Here is a 17,862-nt window from a genome sequence, read left to right on the forward strand (position 1 = left end):
AGCGAAGTCTGAGTAATACGGTCCTGTTTTACCCTTTTGGTACAAAACCCTAGAAATAAAAGTGGCAGGAAATTGTGTGGTCTATATTAAATCACACGATGTACTTCTTACTTTGTTAGGGGAGCGTCAACAGGGTAGTATCTGATCTAAAACATTATAGGGTTCTTTACTAAAGTCACGAAGAGTAAATTTGAAATGGAATTTACATATACGTACTAATAAATAATGAATGTGAATATATAAAATAACAACTCAAAATAACGCAATACTATTATTTCAAGTGATACTAACCCACCATCAGGCAGAATAATTGATCATATGGATTAAGAAAATGGTAACAGCCTTTGCCTTTGCATTTATTCAAATTAAGCATTAGTTAAGTACCTATGCCTCTTTATCCTTAATTGATATGACTAGTCATCCAACTTTCAGTGTCTTGATTTACTATTTAAAATAGTCATATACAAAGGAATGGTTTTCTCTAATAGCTTATTAAAAAGTAAATCATTTTTATACATAACATCTAAACATATTTCAATTAAATTGTGAAGTCATACCTTCATTAATAAGATCCGCGGGTCGTTCTTGCGCAGTGTGAACGTTCGTCACGTTGTTGACGCCCGACACCCACCGCAACATATCTTCTACTCTGTGAGAAATAAAAAATATCTAAATACCAATTGATTCTAGTTCTGATGATGTTAAAATAGACTCATAAATAAAGTATCATGTACTCATTATTATTTATATTTCATTATATGGATCATATTAGTGGATGTTAAACCAAGCATATTAGCATTCAGCTTACATAAGCTTTCAAATAGATTTTGATTGAAAGCGATCTTCAGAAATTTTTTTTTGTTAAATTGCCATATCCATTAATTTCTTCTCACTGATCTATTACTCTAAAACAGTGGTCCACAAAGCATTTCATAATTTGAACTGGCATGTCCAAACTTACCTATTGCTATGCTCGCTAGTGTCCTGCCCTAGCGGCTCTCGGCGCGCATCTCTCGGTAAGCTCTTGCTGCCGTACATTTGTACTCTTTCTGCTGCCTCCATCCATACACCGCTGCTGAAATAGGGATATATTTATTTTGTTTTTATTGGTAAAAGATAGTCCGTATGGATGAAGAATTAAAATCTGATTAAAACGCGGATAAAACAAACTATGTACCTATTCTTAAATATTTTAAAGTTCACAGAATATAGAGTTACTGCATAAAAATGACTGAATTGCTACTTACTAATGAAATTTCAAAAGAAAACCTGGATTTGGACTGTCTTGTAATATATTAATTCTTCTACATCTTTAAAGTCCAAACATTTCATCAATTCTTTTACTTTCACATCGGATTATTTTATAATATTCAACAAGAAGTATATTTCAATTTTATAACTGACCAAATCACATAAAAAACAACACATTAATTCCAACTCACCCAGGCCCCGAGAACTGCATGGACAGTCTATTGGTTTGCCTCTGAAAGTGCGCGTTATCGTGTGCGTGCGTGCGGTCAGAGCGCGGCGCGTGCGTGTCGTCGCGGCACACTACCGCAGCTGACCAGCGCTTCGTTTGGTCTGTTACCTAAACGAATTTAATATATTACATTTTAAGTATACACACACTCATTAGCTAGATTAAATAAATAAATAATAAATCGTTTATTGTCAACAAAAATAAACACCAGATTACATAATAAAGACTTAGAGCAACACACACATTGAAATGAACAGTGAAAAAACCAAAAATATATACTTTGACCTTTGACTATGTTCTTTTTAGTTATACGTCTGGTAAAATATTGTATGAAAAGCGGAAATTCTTTAAAATACTTTAAAGTCAATTTCAGCAAATTGCAAAACGGTAGAATAGAATGCTCTCTATATAACATTAAAGCTGATATGTATAGTCTTAAATACACTACAAATTAATAATCAATAGGTATATCAATACATGAATACATGTACAACGGCACTTATTTATGAGGAAAATTTGATACAACCACTATAAAAGTTTAGCGAGGGATACATTAATCAATGTAATAAATATAAAAGTGTGTTTGTATATGTATAGGTTTGATATTAGATATTATTATTTTTAGGGCCCTATGGACATCCTTGGGGGGGCTCGGGCGTCCCCGCAGTCTCCAGACTAGTCCCCATCAGTGTAGCTTCTGAGTGTGTGTCTCAGGTCTAGAAGTATAGCGCCTCGATTCACTGCCGTCTTCACACCTAATTCACTCTTTATGAGTGAACAGGTACCTTCTAGGGAAGCGCGTTCCATCTTAGACCACATCTCAGCTTAACATCAGGCGAGATTGTGGTCAAGCGCACCCCTATTACCAATAAAAAAAAAAAAAAAATATCTCACTTGTCGCTGTGGTGGTAGAGTATCCTGGTGTAAGGTGGGCTCGCTGCCACGACGCACTTGCAGCCCGTTAGCGCCGTCTTCGAGATCTGCAGCTCCAACCTCCACGCAAGAGTCGTTGTTTGGTACCCGCATACTGCCGCCGACTCCACCTCCCCCCTGAAAAAACATTTGTTATGTATTTATAGATGAAATACATACATACAATTTAAGCTTTGAATGTAATCTTTAAAGTATGCAGTCGCGTCTGCTGGATTTTTCGTTCCCAAATATTTAAGAAATCCAAAAATTATTTGTAGCAATTCTAAATGTATGTATTTGATATGAATGAGAATACTGGCTTTGTAGGTATTGTGGGTCGCGGTCGTTTCATAATAATGTCATTTTACAATATGATTGCAATAGATATTTTATAGATTGGTTAAAACTACGTGCAATATTAAGTTAAACGTACACACATGAAATCGTTTATAGTTTTAGTTGTCTGCGAAAATCATAAAACGGAAATGTTTTGAGTCAATTATTACAATGTACTTCGTGTCATAGTTTTGTATCGCCATCGTTCACTCGATATACGATAACACATATTATCACTATGACTCCAATTCCATAGGAAGGTGTGGTTGGTACCTAACTACCCAACCCCGATACAAATGTAACCAGAGCACTGGCAATGACTATACAGTGCACACATGCTTACATGATAACGTTTGATTCCGAACGCAAATTACAGACTTCAGTATCTATTGTATTACATTGTGTATACAATCAAGTTTCAATACATTCTTAAAACCTAAATGCGATATAATTTTCAATATTTACGCGTAATTCCGATAAAATAAATTAGCTTAGAGGAAGAATTTCAATTGTGGTTGAATTTACCACGGAATAGAAATTGAAATAACTGTTATTTATATTGCAATTTGTGTTAATATTTTATCGGACCCTAGTTTTCATAGACGGGTCTTTGAAACCTATATAACAGTTATTTATTATCCTACTATCTTCAATATTATAAGCATAAAAGTTTTTTAGAATGTTTTTATATTTTTTGCTCTTTCCACAAAAACAGCTGATCGAATCTGAATGAAATTTGGTACTTACAAAAATAAATTATCTGATAGCACACATACATTTTATACCTCGCTAGTGGAGCCCAGGGATCTTACGTCTCAAATAATACTAATCAGAGTGACTTTCAATTTCAATTCGCGAAATAAGAAGATAATACTTTGCGCTATAACAACGCGTTTTGTTAAACAAACCGATATTTACATTGTAATCTTATTAAATATGTTCTAGAATCTATTTACTTAAAGCAAAATCGATTTATAGCCACAATGAACTATAATATCACGTTTAGTGTTTACTCATATCAACCTGCTAGCGTGCGGGCCATTCTCTAATCCAGTTAGCCTAGTTCAATCACGTTATCTACAATTCTGCAAAACATCCATATTAGTTTCATGCGGCAAAAGTTATGAGTAATTACATATCAATTAAAATTATTCACCATATAGACTTATATTATTTGTAAAGAGAATTTAAGGTAACCCATTACTAAACAATTCAATTTTTTACTTTCATTTAGCTTACATGAAGACGTTCATAATATTTTCTATATACTGTGATATTATAAAGTATCAATGCCTATACTACCTATTTCATAACATAAGCCGTGTCTGATTAGCACTTTGCAATTTTTATTGTAAGAAATGATCGGTGATTTATGAGTCAACGTATTATAAATAATAAATAGCCTTAGAAAAAACGTGAATAATATAAAAATAAAATAGCCATACTGCCTTCGAATACGTTATTTTAATAATTCACTTGTACTTATTTGTAAAAAGGCATGTACATAGTGTTATAGGTATGTAGGTAATGTAGGTATGTTTTATATGTTTTTTTTATCCCACCATATATTTAACTAAAAGTAGCTAAAGATAGATAAACTAGCATATATGTATATTGGTAGGTATGTTACAAAATTACAAATTAATTGAAGAAAAAATGTACTAACAGTGATAAAAAGAACCAGTACAATTTAAAATTCTGATAACAGCACAAATATACGTGTTTTGCTATCTATGTTACCACAAATGTAGCACTTGGCAAATACATATAAATAATAAAATAAGTTTGAACAGTCTTACTATTCTATGAAAGAACTTAGGCGTTATTAGAGGGAGTAAATTAAGAAATGTTTGATTCTTCAAAATAATATAAGTAACACTACTCACTTTTTTAGTTCTCATTTTACACGAACATGCACCGGAAAAACAAGATCCCATTTGCACAAATTATCACAACTTAAATATTATTTAACAATTAATGTGAGTTATTTATTACTCATAATAATATACACTGAATTTTTTTCATAAGCTGAACATTTTCAGGCATGTCACGACATGATTTGGTCTAAGTATATACTCATAATATTTTATACTTGAAATCCCGCGCTTATTTAAAAATAGAATAGCCGCTGGCTGTCATAGCTCTTACTTTTTAATTATTTTAATAGTACCTACCGGCTACCATCATTACCATGATACTGGACGTAGTATATTATTATTAGTCTGTGATACTGGCAACCTTTGTTTATAAGATAGATTCTCTTTGAATAAATTATTAAAAAAAAAAGATAGATTCATTATTTAATATTTTTGTCATTAATTTTTTTTTTTATTTAAAATCGGATTCAAATAGTAATCGTGAAATTAACGAAAAAAAAACATTTTGAAAAAGAATTTTGTGTACTCTATAATCTATTATTAACGCTTTTATTTATTGTTTACACTTTCACTTTGCAAACCTATGCACATATTATGTAGTTTGTATTATTTTTTATTTTGCATATCTATTACATTTAACAAGATATTAAAATGATACATTACCTACATTATAATTTATAACGTATGAACTATGAAGTTTAATTATGCAATAGAAAGCAGGTTATGAATTTAATATTATGCCTACCTATATATAAAATCAAATATTAAGCATTATTTTATTGTCCTTGTATTATTTATATTTTTAAAATCCATTTTTTCCCACTCTGTTCTAAATGCTTCTTAGATACGTTTTGATAACATTATTCAATCACATCCCATGATTAACAACCCTTATGCACTTGATTACTGTAATTATTATGAAATAATAAATGAACGCACCCGAAACATATCAGGGGAGGCGGTGCCGGCTGACGAGCCGCTCGCGCCATCCGCTTGCGCGGCGCGCGGCTGCGCCTGGTTCGCGCACTCCGCCGTCAGCGTCTCGCGGTCGTCAGCCACGTCGCACACGCGGTCATCTGGGTCGAGTATACCGCCGGAGCTGGCTCGTAACGCTCTCACACCCACCCATGTCTCTGGACCCTGGAATTTAGAAAACATTTTGTTATTGCTCATTCGCTTTACCTATTCGGGGGATGCACTGTTTTACTAACTAAACTTTATGTAAATTGTATAGTTTCAATGAGCGAAGAAAAGTTTACACAGAGTTTAACATTTAAGATGTATGCAGTGCAAACGTTAGATCGATCTGTGATACCTACATAACATAAATTCGAGATATACAAAAGAAATCTTATCGGCTAGATAAAAACGTCCACGGTGTCTCGTGAAAAAAAATCGCACAAAATCACAGCTCCATTTTAAATACGTTCAAGTCGTATTCATTCCCACGCGGTCTTTACATTGGAACTATTCATCCAAGATAATCGTTCTATTGAACACTTGGATGATGTTTTCAAAGGCCATTCGTAACACAGCTGTTTTGTCTGTGTTCGCAGGCTTTTGTGGGATTCGCGATTCATTTCAATGATCAAGTTATTGATGTCAGTCATTGAGCAATTTTCTGTATGTACTTCTATAGTTTTTATTACTAATGAAGCATAGGTTTTGTAGATGATGTAGATATATTGATATGTATCATTTTCTATTCTCCTGTTGTTTCAATTTCTACAGGCATTACTATCGTTTATTTCTGAACGTTATAAATTTAAACTAGAATTATTGTCATTGTTAATTAACTTATAATTAAAAATTTTACCCATGTTACAGTTCTTCGTTGACGATCATTGTTAGAAGCTAATTTCGCTCGTTTTTTGTATCGTGGAGGAGGCACGGGTTTCACCTCATCTTCCTGCATTATTTTATGTAAGCATATTTTCACAACACTGGCATAATCTTAACATATCACTTTCTAACACTTTTGTCTAACAAAATGTGAGAAACTATGTAGGTATTTAAGGTTGGCAGGCATTTTGATCACTATAATGAATATTACACTAATAAAAGTGACTATCGTTAGAGTAAAGCGGGGCAATGGAGTGGTCAAGATGCAACACCGAACTGTTTGTATCAGGCCAACGGCGCGAAGGAGCCTTGACCTTCGCGCACCAGTGGCCAAACACGGCCTCGCGTTCAGCTACCGTACCACATGCTACATCCCATTATGGATAACTTCAGAAAAGTCGCCTTTTAGTAGGCCAAAAATCGTGCAGTAATTTACACTGTAACTAATTGTCCGACAAAGCGACACGGAATTCGCTAAGTCAATATGCATAGAAGATTGTATCTTTCGGGGCAAAAAGCAATCGGAACGTAATCACAACGTGCGAGAGATGCGCGTGTATCACGATTGTGCGTACGTTATGAATTCCGTGAACGCACCGAAGAGTGTCCATCAGTGATCACGCGAGCACCTTCCGAGAAGGAAGCGAGATGACCGCCCGGCTCATGAGATTAAAATTACCGTTGATGCTTAATGCTTATTATACAATCGCCGAGATGAATTCAAACCAAAATAACGTTTGAGAGCAAAGCAATGAAAGCGTAAAGATAATAACAAATTTTTTTGCAATGCTTTCAAGAATCACATTTTAATCGAGTTTTTACCTAAAAGAATATCTTTGAATATAAGTTGTGACTTTTTTCTGGTAAACTATTAAAATAAGATACAGCACGAAGCATGAAGACAAGCAACACGTAGTACTTTCCTGATAAGATCGTTCATCATTATTATCTATTGCGACTAATTTGTCCATGCCCAATATTGGTGTTACCAACGGAAATGCATGCATTTATGGTCCCTAATATTGTGCGTATCGAATTGTTAATGTTATGAAATGCGTCAAGCAACATAATTTATATAGTCGGTTCAGGCTATGATTAGAATATTATTAACAGAAACTACACGTTCTTAAAAATCCAAGAAAAACGTTGAAGTCCTGTAATCATTAAGAAATGATGAACTCGATATCACAAATGAAAATATATTTAGCAGATTTGGAATAGATTACGTGACAAAAAAAATCAACAAACACCATGAGAAAACAACCTGAAAAGTAAGTAAATTTGATATACCTACCATAACTAAAACGTATTCGTGCATGCAATATAACAATCGCTAAATCACAGATAATATGTAATAGTTTGAAGACCCATAATTCAAGGCAACTTGTTTACATTTCATTTGCACTTATTGAAATTTGCATATGCCATTCTTGCTGATTTATGCAATCGAATTGACCAACATAAAGATGATGCCTGCCACACAAAATCTAACAATGAGAACTGATATTTATTCTGAAGGCTGGGTGTAAACGTGCTCGTAATTGCGCGATTAAAGATACAATTTTAGAGTTGTACTAGCGGTCCGCCCCGGCTTCGCCCGTGGTACATATTAACGTTTTCTCTACATAAGAACCATCCTCGTACTTCAAGGAATATAATAAAAAAAGAATTATCGAAATCGGTTCAGCCGTTCTCGAGTTATGGAATTACAACGAAAAGTGGCATTGATTTTTATATATTAGATTAATTATTGCAATTTATTTCGCGTAACACACTTTTGGCAATTAGCACTTCGTAATGTCTTAATGACCAGAGATTTGAACATTCAAACGTACGGTTTTAAATCAAAATTGTATAGTTATCACGGTCGATTCAATGTTATTGAAAGGAACGCTTAGTAAAAATACACAGACCGAGGCGCACAGTCGAGCGCTAACGCGACGCAAACACAACTGAAGCCCAACACAGATACCGATTGTGGAATAAGTTATAGCCGTAAAATTAACTTCAGAAGTAGTTTCAACTGGTACAATTTTAGTTTTTCTCAAATAATCGGTAATAAATGGGCAATTGAAGTCACTGAAAACATATTATAATGTTTTCTAGAGCACCTGATTAGCCACCAAAACGATCACTCGACGGAAGGCAAGCAAGGTTACAGTTAGTGCATTTTCTCTAGATCTATGCAACGTTAATTTAATTAAATGACTCATAGCGTAGTGGATACGATAAGTGTGTTTTATAGTCACACTATTTCATAGTTCATACAAGTACATCCTTAATTAAGTATGTCCAAATCCTACATGTTTCATTGTAATTACAATTAAACATGTAGGATTTGGACAAATAAAGAAAACTTACAGGTGCACAAGTACCGCATCCAGATTGACTTTAAATTCTAGCCTTATTTTAAATAAGAATAAATAGTTTATCAATCTTTAACTGTTAACAAAATAATAACATACAATATGATTATGATTATCGCTAGGTAATCTATTTTGATTAAAACGGATGTTTCAAAAAGTATTCAAAATATGATTTTATAAACATTTGTCATACTCAGATAAAGTTAACTAATATTGATTGATATCATAAAACATACTTATATTATATTTATAACTATCAACATAGAATTTCTATGCCATTCAGTCATCTGAGCAAATGCATCGATGTGTATATTATAGTAATTACTTATTGGAAGGCGCTAATTTATTACCCTACGAAAATATATTTTAGTTTAAAATACATAATATAATTGAATATACGAATGCATATAACTAACTTCAAGAATAATATTATGTACATGGTTTTAATTACCAATTAAACATATAAATACGAGAATGTCACGGATAGATATATCAAATAGACGAATGTAGCTTTGTTTGCTAACAATGAGACGCTTCAAAAAAATAACGGGCACCTGCACGGACTACAATAATTATTTAATTTAATTAGATAACCCAATTTAACATTTTTAAATAAAAAGTAAATTAGATAAGTACCTAACCCACTTTAACACTTTTTAAATAATATAACTATATGTATATATTCATATAACTGTTAGGTACATACAGCGAAAAAATAAAGAAAATATCTGGAAGGAAATGTAGTAGGTAAGTACCTACATCTACATAAAGACATAATATGATGATATGCACTCGTACACATATATGTATTCTCAGAACAATTTAATTCTCCGCTCATTTCAAAGATATATTCCATCTATCAGAACAACAATAGACAATTAATGCTATTATAACTCGCGACGTACAAGAATATCCCTTTATGTATCGAACTTGATGTTACATAATAGAGAGTCGGTGGGTAATATTTCATGGTTTGTTAGTTGTTGCGGATAATCCTATTATTGTATCGCCGTGGCCCAAAGTCAAGCTTGACTCTCGATATACCGTTACCAATATTCGTCACGATAAGAGGTAAAAGTTTATTAGACTTAACGAAGAACTTATAGTCCCTCCCTTTTAGTCTTTTATCAAAGTGTAGCCCCATACTTCTTCTTACTTCATTTTAGTCAAGTTGGTGCAACCAATTAATTAAGGGGACATCTGCTTGCTGGGCAACTGTGTTGACCTATTTAGCTAATAGGGTGTCTGAAGAAAACGATAGGTCAATCACTATGCATTTTTATTTGTGTAATATGATGACTAGGAACTAGATTCTCTTGAAGCTGTATCGAAGCTGAATCGGAAATAATTAGGAGGCTTCCATTAATTAACCCACGTCCTACGGCTACATAATTGATGGACCCTTATAGATTCGAAAATAGTGAAAATAATAATGTATGTATTTTGGAATAAATGATTTAAAATAGAACCAACTTAGGGTCACCTTTTTTGAAGGATTAAAAATAACGAAAAGTAAATGTTAGCATAACTCTTATCAGCATTATCTAGCTATTACTTAGGCATTAGTCAACACGGAGCGTATCGTAATGGAATGTGATAGATTAGCCTCCTGCCAGCCGCCTCAAGGTTGTTAAGAGATCGCTCTTCACTGATCAATTATTTAGCAATTACTGGACGAACCAATACAACTAATTACTTAGTCGAGCTGATGATCTTAATATTATGTGATACAAATTGAACACGTTGTAACTCATTTGATTGTATTCTAAAAGTGCCTTCTACTTTGGGAGGACGGTGATTAGTTATTAGGGCTATTTCAATTTGGAAACCGCTGCAAACAACAATGATTTAGTGCTCTTCACAATCTATTGAAAATTTCGATATCCGTCTACGCCCTACGGATTTAATGTATTAATTTATATAAAACCTCCACAAATTATTTATAGTCCTCTTCTACAGTTATTTATCTATCTTCAATATCCACAGCAATCAAAGTGTTTCGCACATCCACCATCGCCAATTACAGTTTATAACTGTTGACTTAATGAGATGCTTTCCACCACTTTCAGAACAATAGCTCCGTGAAAGTTTGTTAATAACAATGGCACTCAGTGCGTACAAATGTTAGTTGGCTTTTCATTCCCTCAGACATGTTACTTTTTGTCTAATTAAACATAACCTTAAAGAAACAATAAAATTCACGATTTCAACTAGGAAATGACAAGTATTTATTTACGTGTTAGAGAGTTAATTAAAATAAATTATTAAATCGTAGTGCACGTATATAACATGCGGAACCTTGGTTAACGAATTTGTATAACTTTAATTAAACATTTTAAATGTATTGTATTGTATCAAAACAATATCTACACGAATCATGGATTAAAGTTCGAAACAGAAAGTAAAATATACCAAGAATAATAAATTATATCCACGACCGATGCTTATTAATTTATGAAAGTACAATCATTAATCATGTTTTTTTTATAAACTTTAAAGATTTTTTTTAGGACATTGAAGTATAAATTAGCAATTCACACCCAACAAATATTATATAACTATTATTAAGAAGTAAAAACGTAAAATTACCCTTTCTGTGGTCGTTGGCAACAAATTCTTCTGTAGTTTGTGGACTGGATAAGTTTGCCTCCAGCCAAATAACCGAACAAGTTTATCTGCTACATCTTCACATCGTGGCGGATCTTTCATTGTATCGACTTAACACTTCACTTTATTTACACATAACTAAATTGCCTTACTTTGATACGTTTTCTAACCACTCACACAGAAACCTTCAATAGTGAAAGAAAACCAAAAAGTAATAAAAATTTGAAGCACAAAATACATTCGATCGTCAGGCAGGCGCGTCCATGACATAACCGTTCGGTTTTGCAGACGTGCAAAAACTGTGAAGAAAATATATCATTAGTGACGAGCATAAAGCAACGAGTGTAATGTTTGGTCTCTACTGTATTATCGCATACTATCTGATCGCCGCCCATTATGCTACGTCACGTAAATAATTATTTAGTTAGTATGAAGATTGAAGGTTCTACAAGTGGTTCGTCAATGTTCGCCGGCGGAAATATTAATTTACTTCGGCTTTATGAACTTTGGATTTCTACCTTTAAATGTGATATGTTCTAACCTAGATCACAAGCAAGTAGAACGAAAAATGAAACATATAGAATTACACGTAGTTTCACACTATATACGAGGACATGATAAAATTATATTACTACAGTACCTATGTAGTGTATTATATATTTAATACCTCTAACTTTGAGAGTGAACTTCTCTAAGAGCATATAATATGACCTTATGACTATATTAACTTCGAAAAGAAGTTTATTTTTATATCTATTATATGGACTGAATAGTTAGTGAGGCAATCGAGCATTTATTCAGTCTAATTCGAAGATCAACTGAGGAAATACCTCTATAATATGTATTCCAAAAATACAACACTTGAATTGAAATGATCTCGTGACAGGGTTTAATTCGATAAACGCTGTACATGGTACAGAAACGCATAGCTTACAAGACGTTGACATTACTAATTACGCTACATCGTTAAAATTCATTCGTTAAGTGCAAGGCTTGATCCTACATTGTCTCGCTAAAGTACCTTGAATATAAAGTATATCAGGGGGCGTAGCATGCCATGCAACCATAAATAAAATACATTTTTACTGTGACAGGCCATGGAATATAGAATATTTGCATAGCTTCATTTCAACTACAATGGAATGGCAATGACCTGTCATGGTACGCCCCCAAATCAGTGAATTGAAAAATTCATACAAATGTTCAACCCATTTCATTTCGCGTAATTGTACACCAAAGCTCTGTTAATGTAATGACATCATTGTGGACTATCAGCGCAAAACAATTGTCGATTAAAAGGTACCACGGTATATTACCAAACCCATTCAAAACCAGATAAGCTATTATCATGAGATCAGTGTAACAAAATCAGTACCAATGACGTAAAGGTTGCATTGAAATTGTTTGGAAGTAAATGGGTCAATTTGAACATTATTATAATGTTGAATTAATTAAGTTTATGAGTAAATGTTTAAATTATTTATACAGTTCCTATATGACAAATTATTTTTGAACCTCGGGTCAAACGCTAATTTTTAGTTAATTTAACGGCGTATTTTCATTTTTGATTGCATATTTATTAAACAGGTACCTACCTACTTAACGCTGATAAATAAATTTAAATATAAAGTGTATTTTTTTAATTTATTTATATGAGAATCTGCTATTGTGCAAAGTGGATGCAAGCAAAGCAAGCAAGCCAGCAAGCTAGTTTACCATAATTTGAGTGTTTATCGCGTTTTAATTTACGAGTTAATAATTTTATACAGTTGAGGCGAACCATTAACACAGTCATTTGTTATTTCACTTCTTACCAACTTGATACGATTCTTAAGTAGATATTATAGTTTATCGAACTTTCTATCCTGGGATCTGGGTATCTAGATCCATGTCAGCCATTATAATATTTCCAACTTGATCTACAAATAACAATGCGAGCGTAATAATTCTGAGTGTCATTATTGAAGATCATAGTGTCGCAGCAATAGCAATGTAGGTACGTGAATATTTTGCAATTCTATAGCAAATTGCAAATATTTGTACAATTGTACATAACATCGCTAACTGTAAGCATTATTATTTTAAATTATTTTGATCCCATTGTACCTATTAAATTTTTCAAAAGCGTACCTATAGCTTAATTTTGAAACGATTTATCATTTGACAGTTGCATATGTTTTTTTATTCACGTTTGTTCACATTCACGATTTAAAATCTAAGATTTAGTCCCAATTCCTATTCCTACCCTATAAAAATTGTTCTGGATAAGTGAAAAGTTAAAACGATTTTGCTTATCGTAATTATTTGAGTACCAAACGTCACACCCTGTTAATTGTTATCATTGATTCTAATGAGTTATTAATTATGTAGGTATGTCATGTATTATCACATCAACTGTTACGAGTGACCTACAAGCAACTTGGATAATAAAATATATTGTTTCTGTTGTAGGAAATTTAAACAGTTCCTATCTATTAGAAAGCACAGTAACCGAAACTAAAAAGGCGAGAAAGTTAATTTCTTAAAACGGAGCAGCTATTTGTGTGCCTTGTATCATGAAATTTTATATACCATATTTGTATTGTCTTGTAGGTTTATAATTACATGTGGTCACTGAATGTATTGCCAAGGCATAGGGACTGTTATACAAGTCATGCTACAATGATTTACCTCATGTATGAACCAACAAAAGAATACTTATTATAAAAATCATGTTTGGATGTTGAAAAATCAAGAAAATATGTACTTTTACAGGGCAAAGAATACCTTTCACAATTATTATAATATTGCGTACAATATTCAAATTTGCTTTTATGCATCTCAGTATCTAAATCCAATGTGATTTTGTGCTTCAAAATCTTTAATTAAAACACGACCCGCTATGTACCTAATTCTCTTTGCAAGTGCAACTTTGTGCAAATACAAAATACCTTGTTAAACAATACGGAGCCCGCGTTGCCACGTTAATAGGTATTCTAAATATTAACCTCACTGTTTGTACATCTAAGAAAATTTCGAACGTTTAATTACACTTCACTGTTTTTATTACGATATTTTGAGATGAAGTAATGTCACGTAGGTATAATGAATATGTAAACAAACGGGGCTGAAGGCTGCGCGGCGATCAACTGGCTCCAGTTTGCGACTTGCTCGTGCGCCGGCCGACCTGGGGAGAGGCGGGGGGGGCCTCTCCCCTCACGAGGTACTCGACCCATTGTACCGCGTGTAAACAATCATACCACCTGATACGTTTGTGCAAGAGATGTAATGTGATTTGCAACACTGGATTTCTAGCAAGCGGTGATTTTAAATTATGTTTACAGCTTGGACATGTACCTACAGATATAAAAGTAAACATAGATAATGTGATTTTAACACTTGTGGCCACAGTTTTCAGTTTTCCCAGAATTTATGGTGACAATCTGATCTGATATACCTACCCGTAAGAAATATTGTAAGATACCTACCGGAAGAATTCTAAAACCAAGCCACATCCCCTCATTTATTTATGTTTTTGACCTAGTAACATTAAAATTATACCAGGTCGTGCCTGGACTAATTACTACATACACTAATTTCCGAAGTATGTCGAACAATCCGCCTGGCAATTTTGAAAAGACGTACACACTGCTTGGGAAAAAACGGAGGAAAAACTTCTCCAAGAAGTAAACAAGGTCATCAGTCAGTACTCAGTAGTTAGTTACTCAGTTTTAAATTGAAAATAATAAAAAATGTATAATTACAATGTTCTAAATGTTCTTAATTTAAAAATAGCATTTATTAAGGTAAATAAGATATTTAGATATATTTATCAGATAATAACATAAAATTTATAATGATGATTCTCCTATGTATTTTCCAGTTAGTTCAATAATTTCTGATGGTCCTATATTTTTGAGTTATTTTACTGATTCAATGACATCCGCAAGTCCTAGAAATGGTCTAGTGCACATTAAATAGGGGTGCGCCGTGCGCAGGATAGCAAGGGTCATTGTCGCGCGAGGTGCCGGAGCGCGACGGACTCAGCGGCGGAACACAACTTGTTTAGTCCTCTCGAACGTCTGATTTCATCGATTCAAGGATGCTAATTCATTATTTTTAGACTTCCAATTGAGTAAACTGGCGATAAGTCGCGGTTAAAACAATTGATGAGAAAATATTATTGACAAACGTGTTGACTTAAATTATAACACCGAACACTAGGCAAAAGGAATAATTTATCTTTTGCCTAGTGTTCGTATTAACTCTTAAGTAGGTATTAACTCTTCAATCTAACTTAAATTATTATTTCTTTTTCTATAAAACTATATAAATAGTTAAAAACACATGCTTTTGCACTTATATTTTAGCGCCATCTGGTGTCTTTATGTAGAACTGCTATGTAATGTATTATGTACCAAGACTAGTAACGTCATCGAGTTACCTACCAGCTGACATACCTTCATTGTTTGAGACTGAAAACCATTGTGATTAGCGCAGTCGTTAGCTAGATGGCACTAGGAGATAGTTTTGTAGAAATTTGCTTATTTATATACCCACTAGCTTACCGCCCGCGGCTTTGCCCGCTTTCTCTAAATCGATTTGAGATTTAAACTATCCTATCTCTCAAGTTGGATCGAACTGCACATGGTGTGCGAATTTTATTATAATCGGTTAAGTGGTTTAGGAGTCCATTGAGGACAAACATTGTGACAAGAGATTTATATATATTAAAGATTTACCTAATTCAATTACAGTAACTTACTTAATCAAGGAATGTTATAGGTATTCATTCATAAAGCATAATAATATGAAAAATGCTGAAATATTGTACTTGTAATGCCCTATGGAAGGATGCTCCATGCTCTCGGAACTCGCAAGACTTATTGTGACGACATGGATTTGTCTTATTTGTTATACTTGGTAGTCAAAAGTAAATCTTTATTTACTACTTGAAGTAGCACACAATGCGAGAGAGCCAAGAAGTGATACTACCTAGGTATATTATAGTAAATATAGAAGAATATCTTGCAGCAAGCGGAGTATAATTATTATGGTACATACAAGCAAACGACCGCACCGGCCTTCAAATTAGACACAATCATTTAGGAGTTTTATTTTTTAACCTAGAAAATATTTTCCACCACTTCATTATAATATTATCTGTGACATACTACCCTAGTAGGTACTTCGTAAAGTCACTTATTATAGGATTACGTCGCAAGGGCTCGATCGTAAAGTTCATTCCACTTATGTAATAATAATGTCAAGCCATTATCGTTTTTATTACTTTGATTTAAGGGACACGATCTCGAGAAAATGTCAACTAACCTTAAACACAATAGTTGCATTCCATAAGTTTTATGAAAAATAAATCTTATATAGAAGTTTATCAGAACCTTCTAATGTAACAACAAAGTAGATCGATTTATAAGATAGGAATCAATGAAGCGCGTGGTAAAATAAGATAAAAGCATTAATTTCTGTATTGTTGACTTGAAACAAAGTAAGTTTACTTCGAAGCTCATCTCAAAGAAAGAACGTTATAATTACCACTTGATATTGAGAACGATCAATTGTTACGCTTAATAAATAATAATTATGTTCATTATAAGTGCTGAAGACTAGCTCATTCATGGTGAACTACATAATTTAATATAAAGTGAAATCAAGATTGCATATCACAACCAAAATGGTGTTACGAATTACGGAATAGACTCAGCTCACTGACTTTCATTTCGTTTCATAAATTTTGATTGAATATCAAAAAACAAAGTGTTCAAATTGTGTAGATAATCATTACCATTGAATATCCATTTGTTAAAACATGCTCTATATTTTCTACTCTATAAATTAATATCAATCTTCTTTATTTACATTCTAATTTTGGTATCAGACACTAATGACTAAAGCATCGAAAGTTGAATACCTACGTGGGAGCTTTTTATGCGCTATGTAAAGTTAATTTCCTATGTAGTGATATGATAGATTCCTATAAACCTTCACTACACAGCCGATGAGTGATAAATGGTTGAAATCTCACGCTTGTTTATGTGTATATCATGCGTTTCAAGTGTACATCCGCTCAATCGCCTGCCAAGCGGTTTCACTTTACATTTTCTTTACGCTTTTTATCTAATGCAAATTATCATTAAAAGTGGCTTATCAGTCCTAATAGGCGTGTCATTCGGCAATTATTCGTTAGTGGCAAAACACACAAATGAAACGCTCTATTATATACAATCATTACGGTTTTTTTAAATTAATATTTTTCTTTGATGATAATTAATGATCTCATTCGTTACAATAACAACAGTATGATCAGCAATCATGTACTAACATTATACACGCCGACATTAAAATTACAATTTAAATTTATATCCGAAACCAGTTTTTTGTAGTTCAGCTTGACTCATAGAACTCATTTACTACTCTCATGGCGAAAATAATTTGGTCAAGTTTT

General features: G+C 33.1%; 1 protein-coding gene across 6 annotated transcripts in view; it reads right to left on the bottom strand.

The window, feature by feature from the left end:
• LOC123690913 (partitioning defective 3 homolog) overlaps positions 1-17,862 on the bottom strand; it is a 44,906-nt gene that overhangs the window by 18,696 nt on the left and 8,348 nt on the right. The window contains exons 1-7 of one of the 6 annotated variants that reach the window (XM_045635050.1): positions 14,351-14,471; positions 11,403-11,605; positions 5,545-5,745; positions 2,375-2,530; positions 1,443-1,588; positions 962-1,075; positions 558-649 (exon numbers count right to left, since the gene is read on the bottom strand). In XM_045635050.1, the coding sequence (XP_045491006.1) occupies positions 558-649; positions 962-1,075; positions 1,443-1,588; positions 2,375-2,530; positions 5,545-5,745; positions 11,403-11,522 (829 nt within the window). In that variant the 5' untranslated portion in view covers positions 11,523-11,605; positions 14,351-14,471. Of the gene's footprint in view, positions 1-557; positions 650-961; positions 1,076-1,442; positions 1,589-2,374; positions 2,531-5,544; positions 5,746-6,421; positions 6,660-8,282; positions 8,390-11,402; positions 11,606-14,350; positions 14,472-17,862 lie in introns of those variants that run through there. The other 5 variants (XM_045635052.1, XM_045635053.1, XM_045635054.1 and 2 more) reach the window with 5 other exon arrangements.

Source organism: Colias croceus, chromosome 4, assembly GCF_905220415.1.
Source record: "Colias croceus chromosome 4, ilColCroc2.1".
Taxonomy (NCBI): Eukaryota; Metazoa; Arthropoda; class Insecta; order Lepidoptera; family Pieridae; genus Colias; species Colias croceus.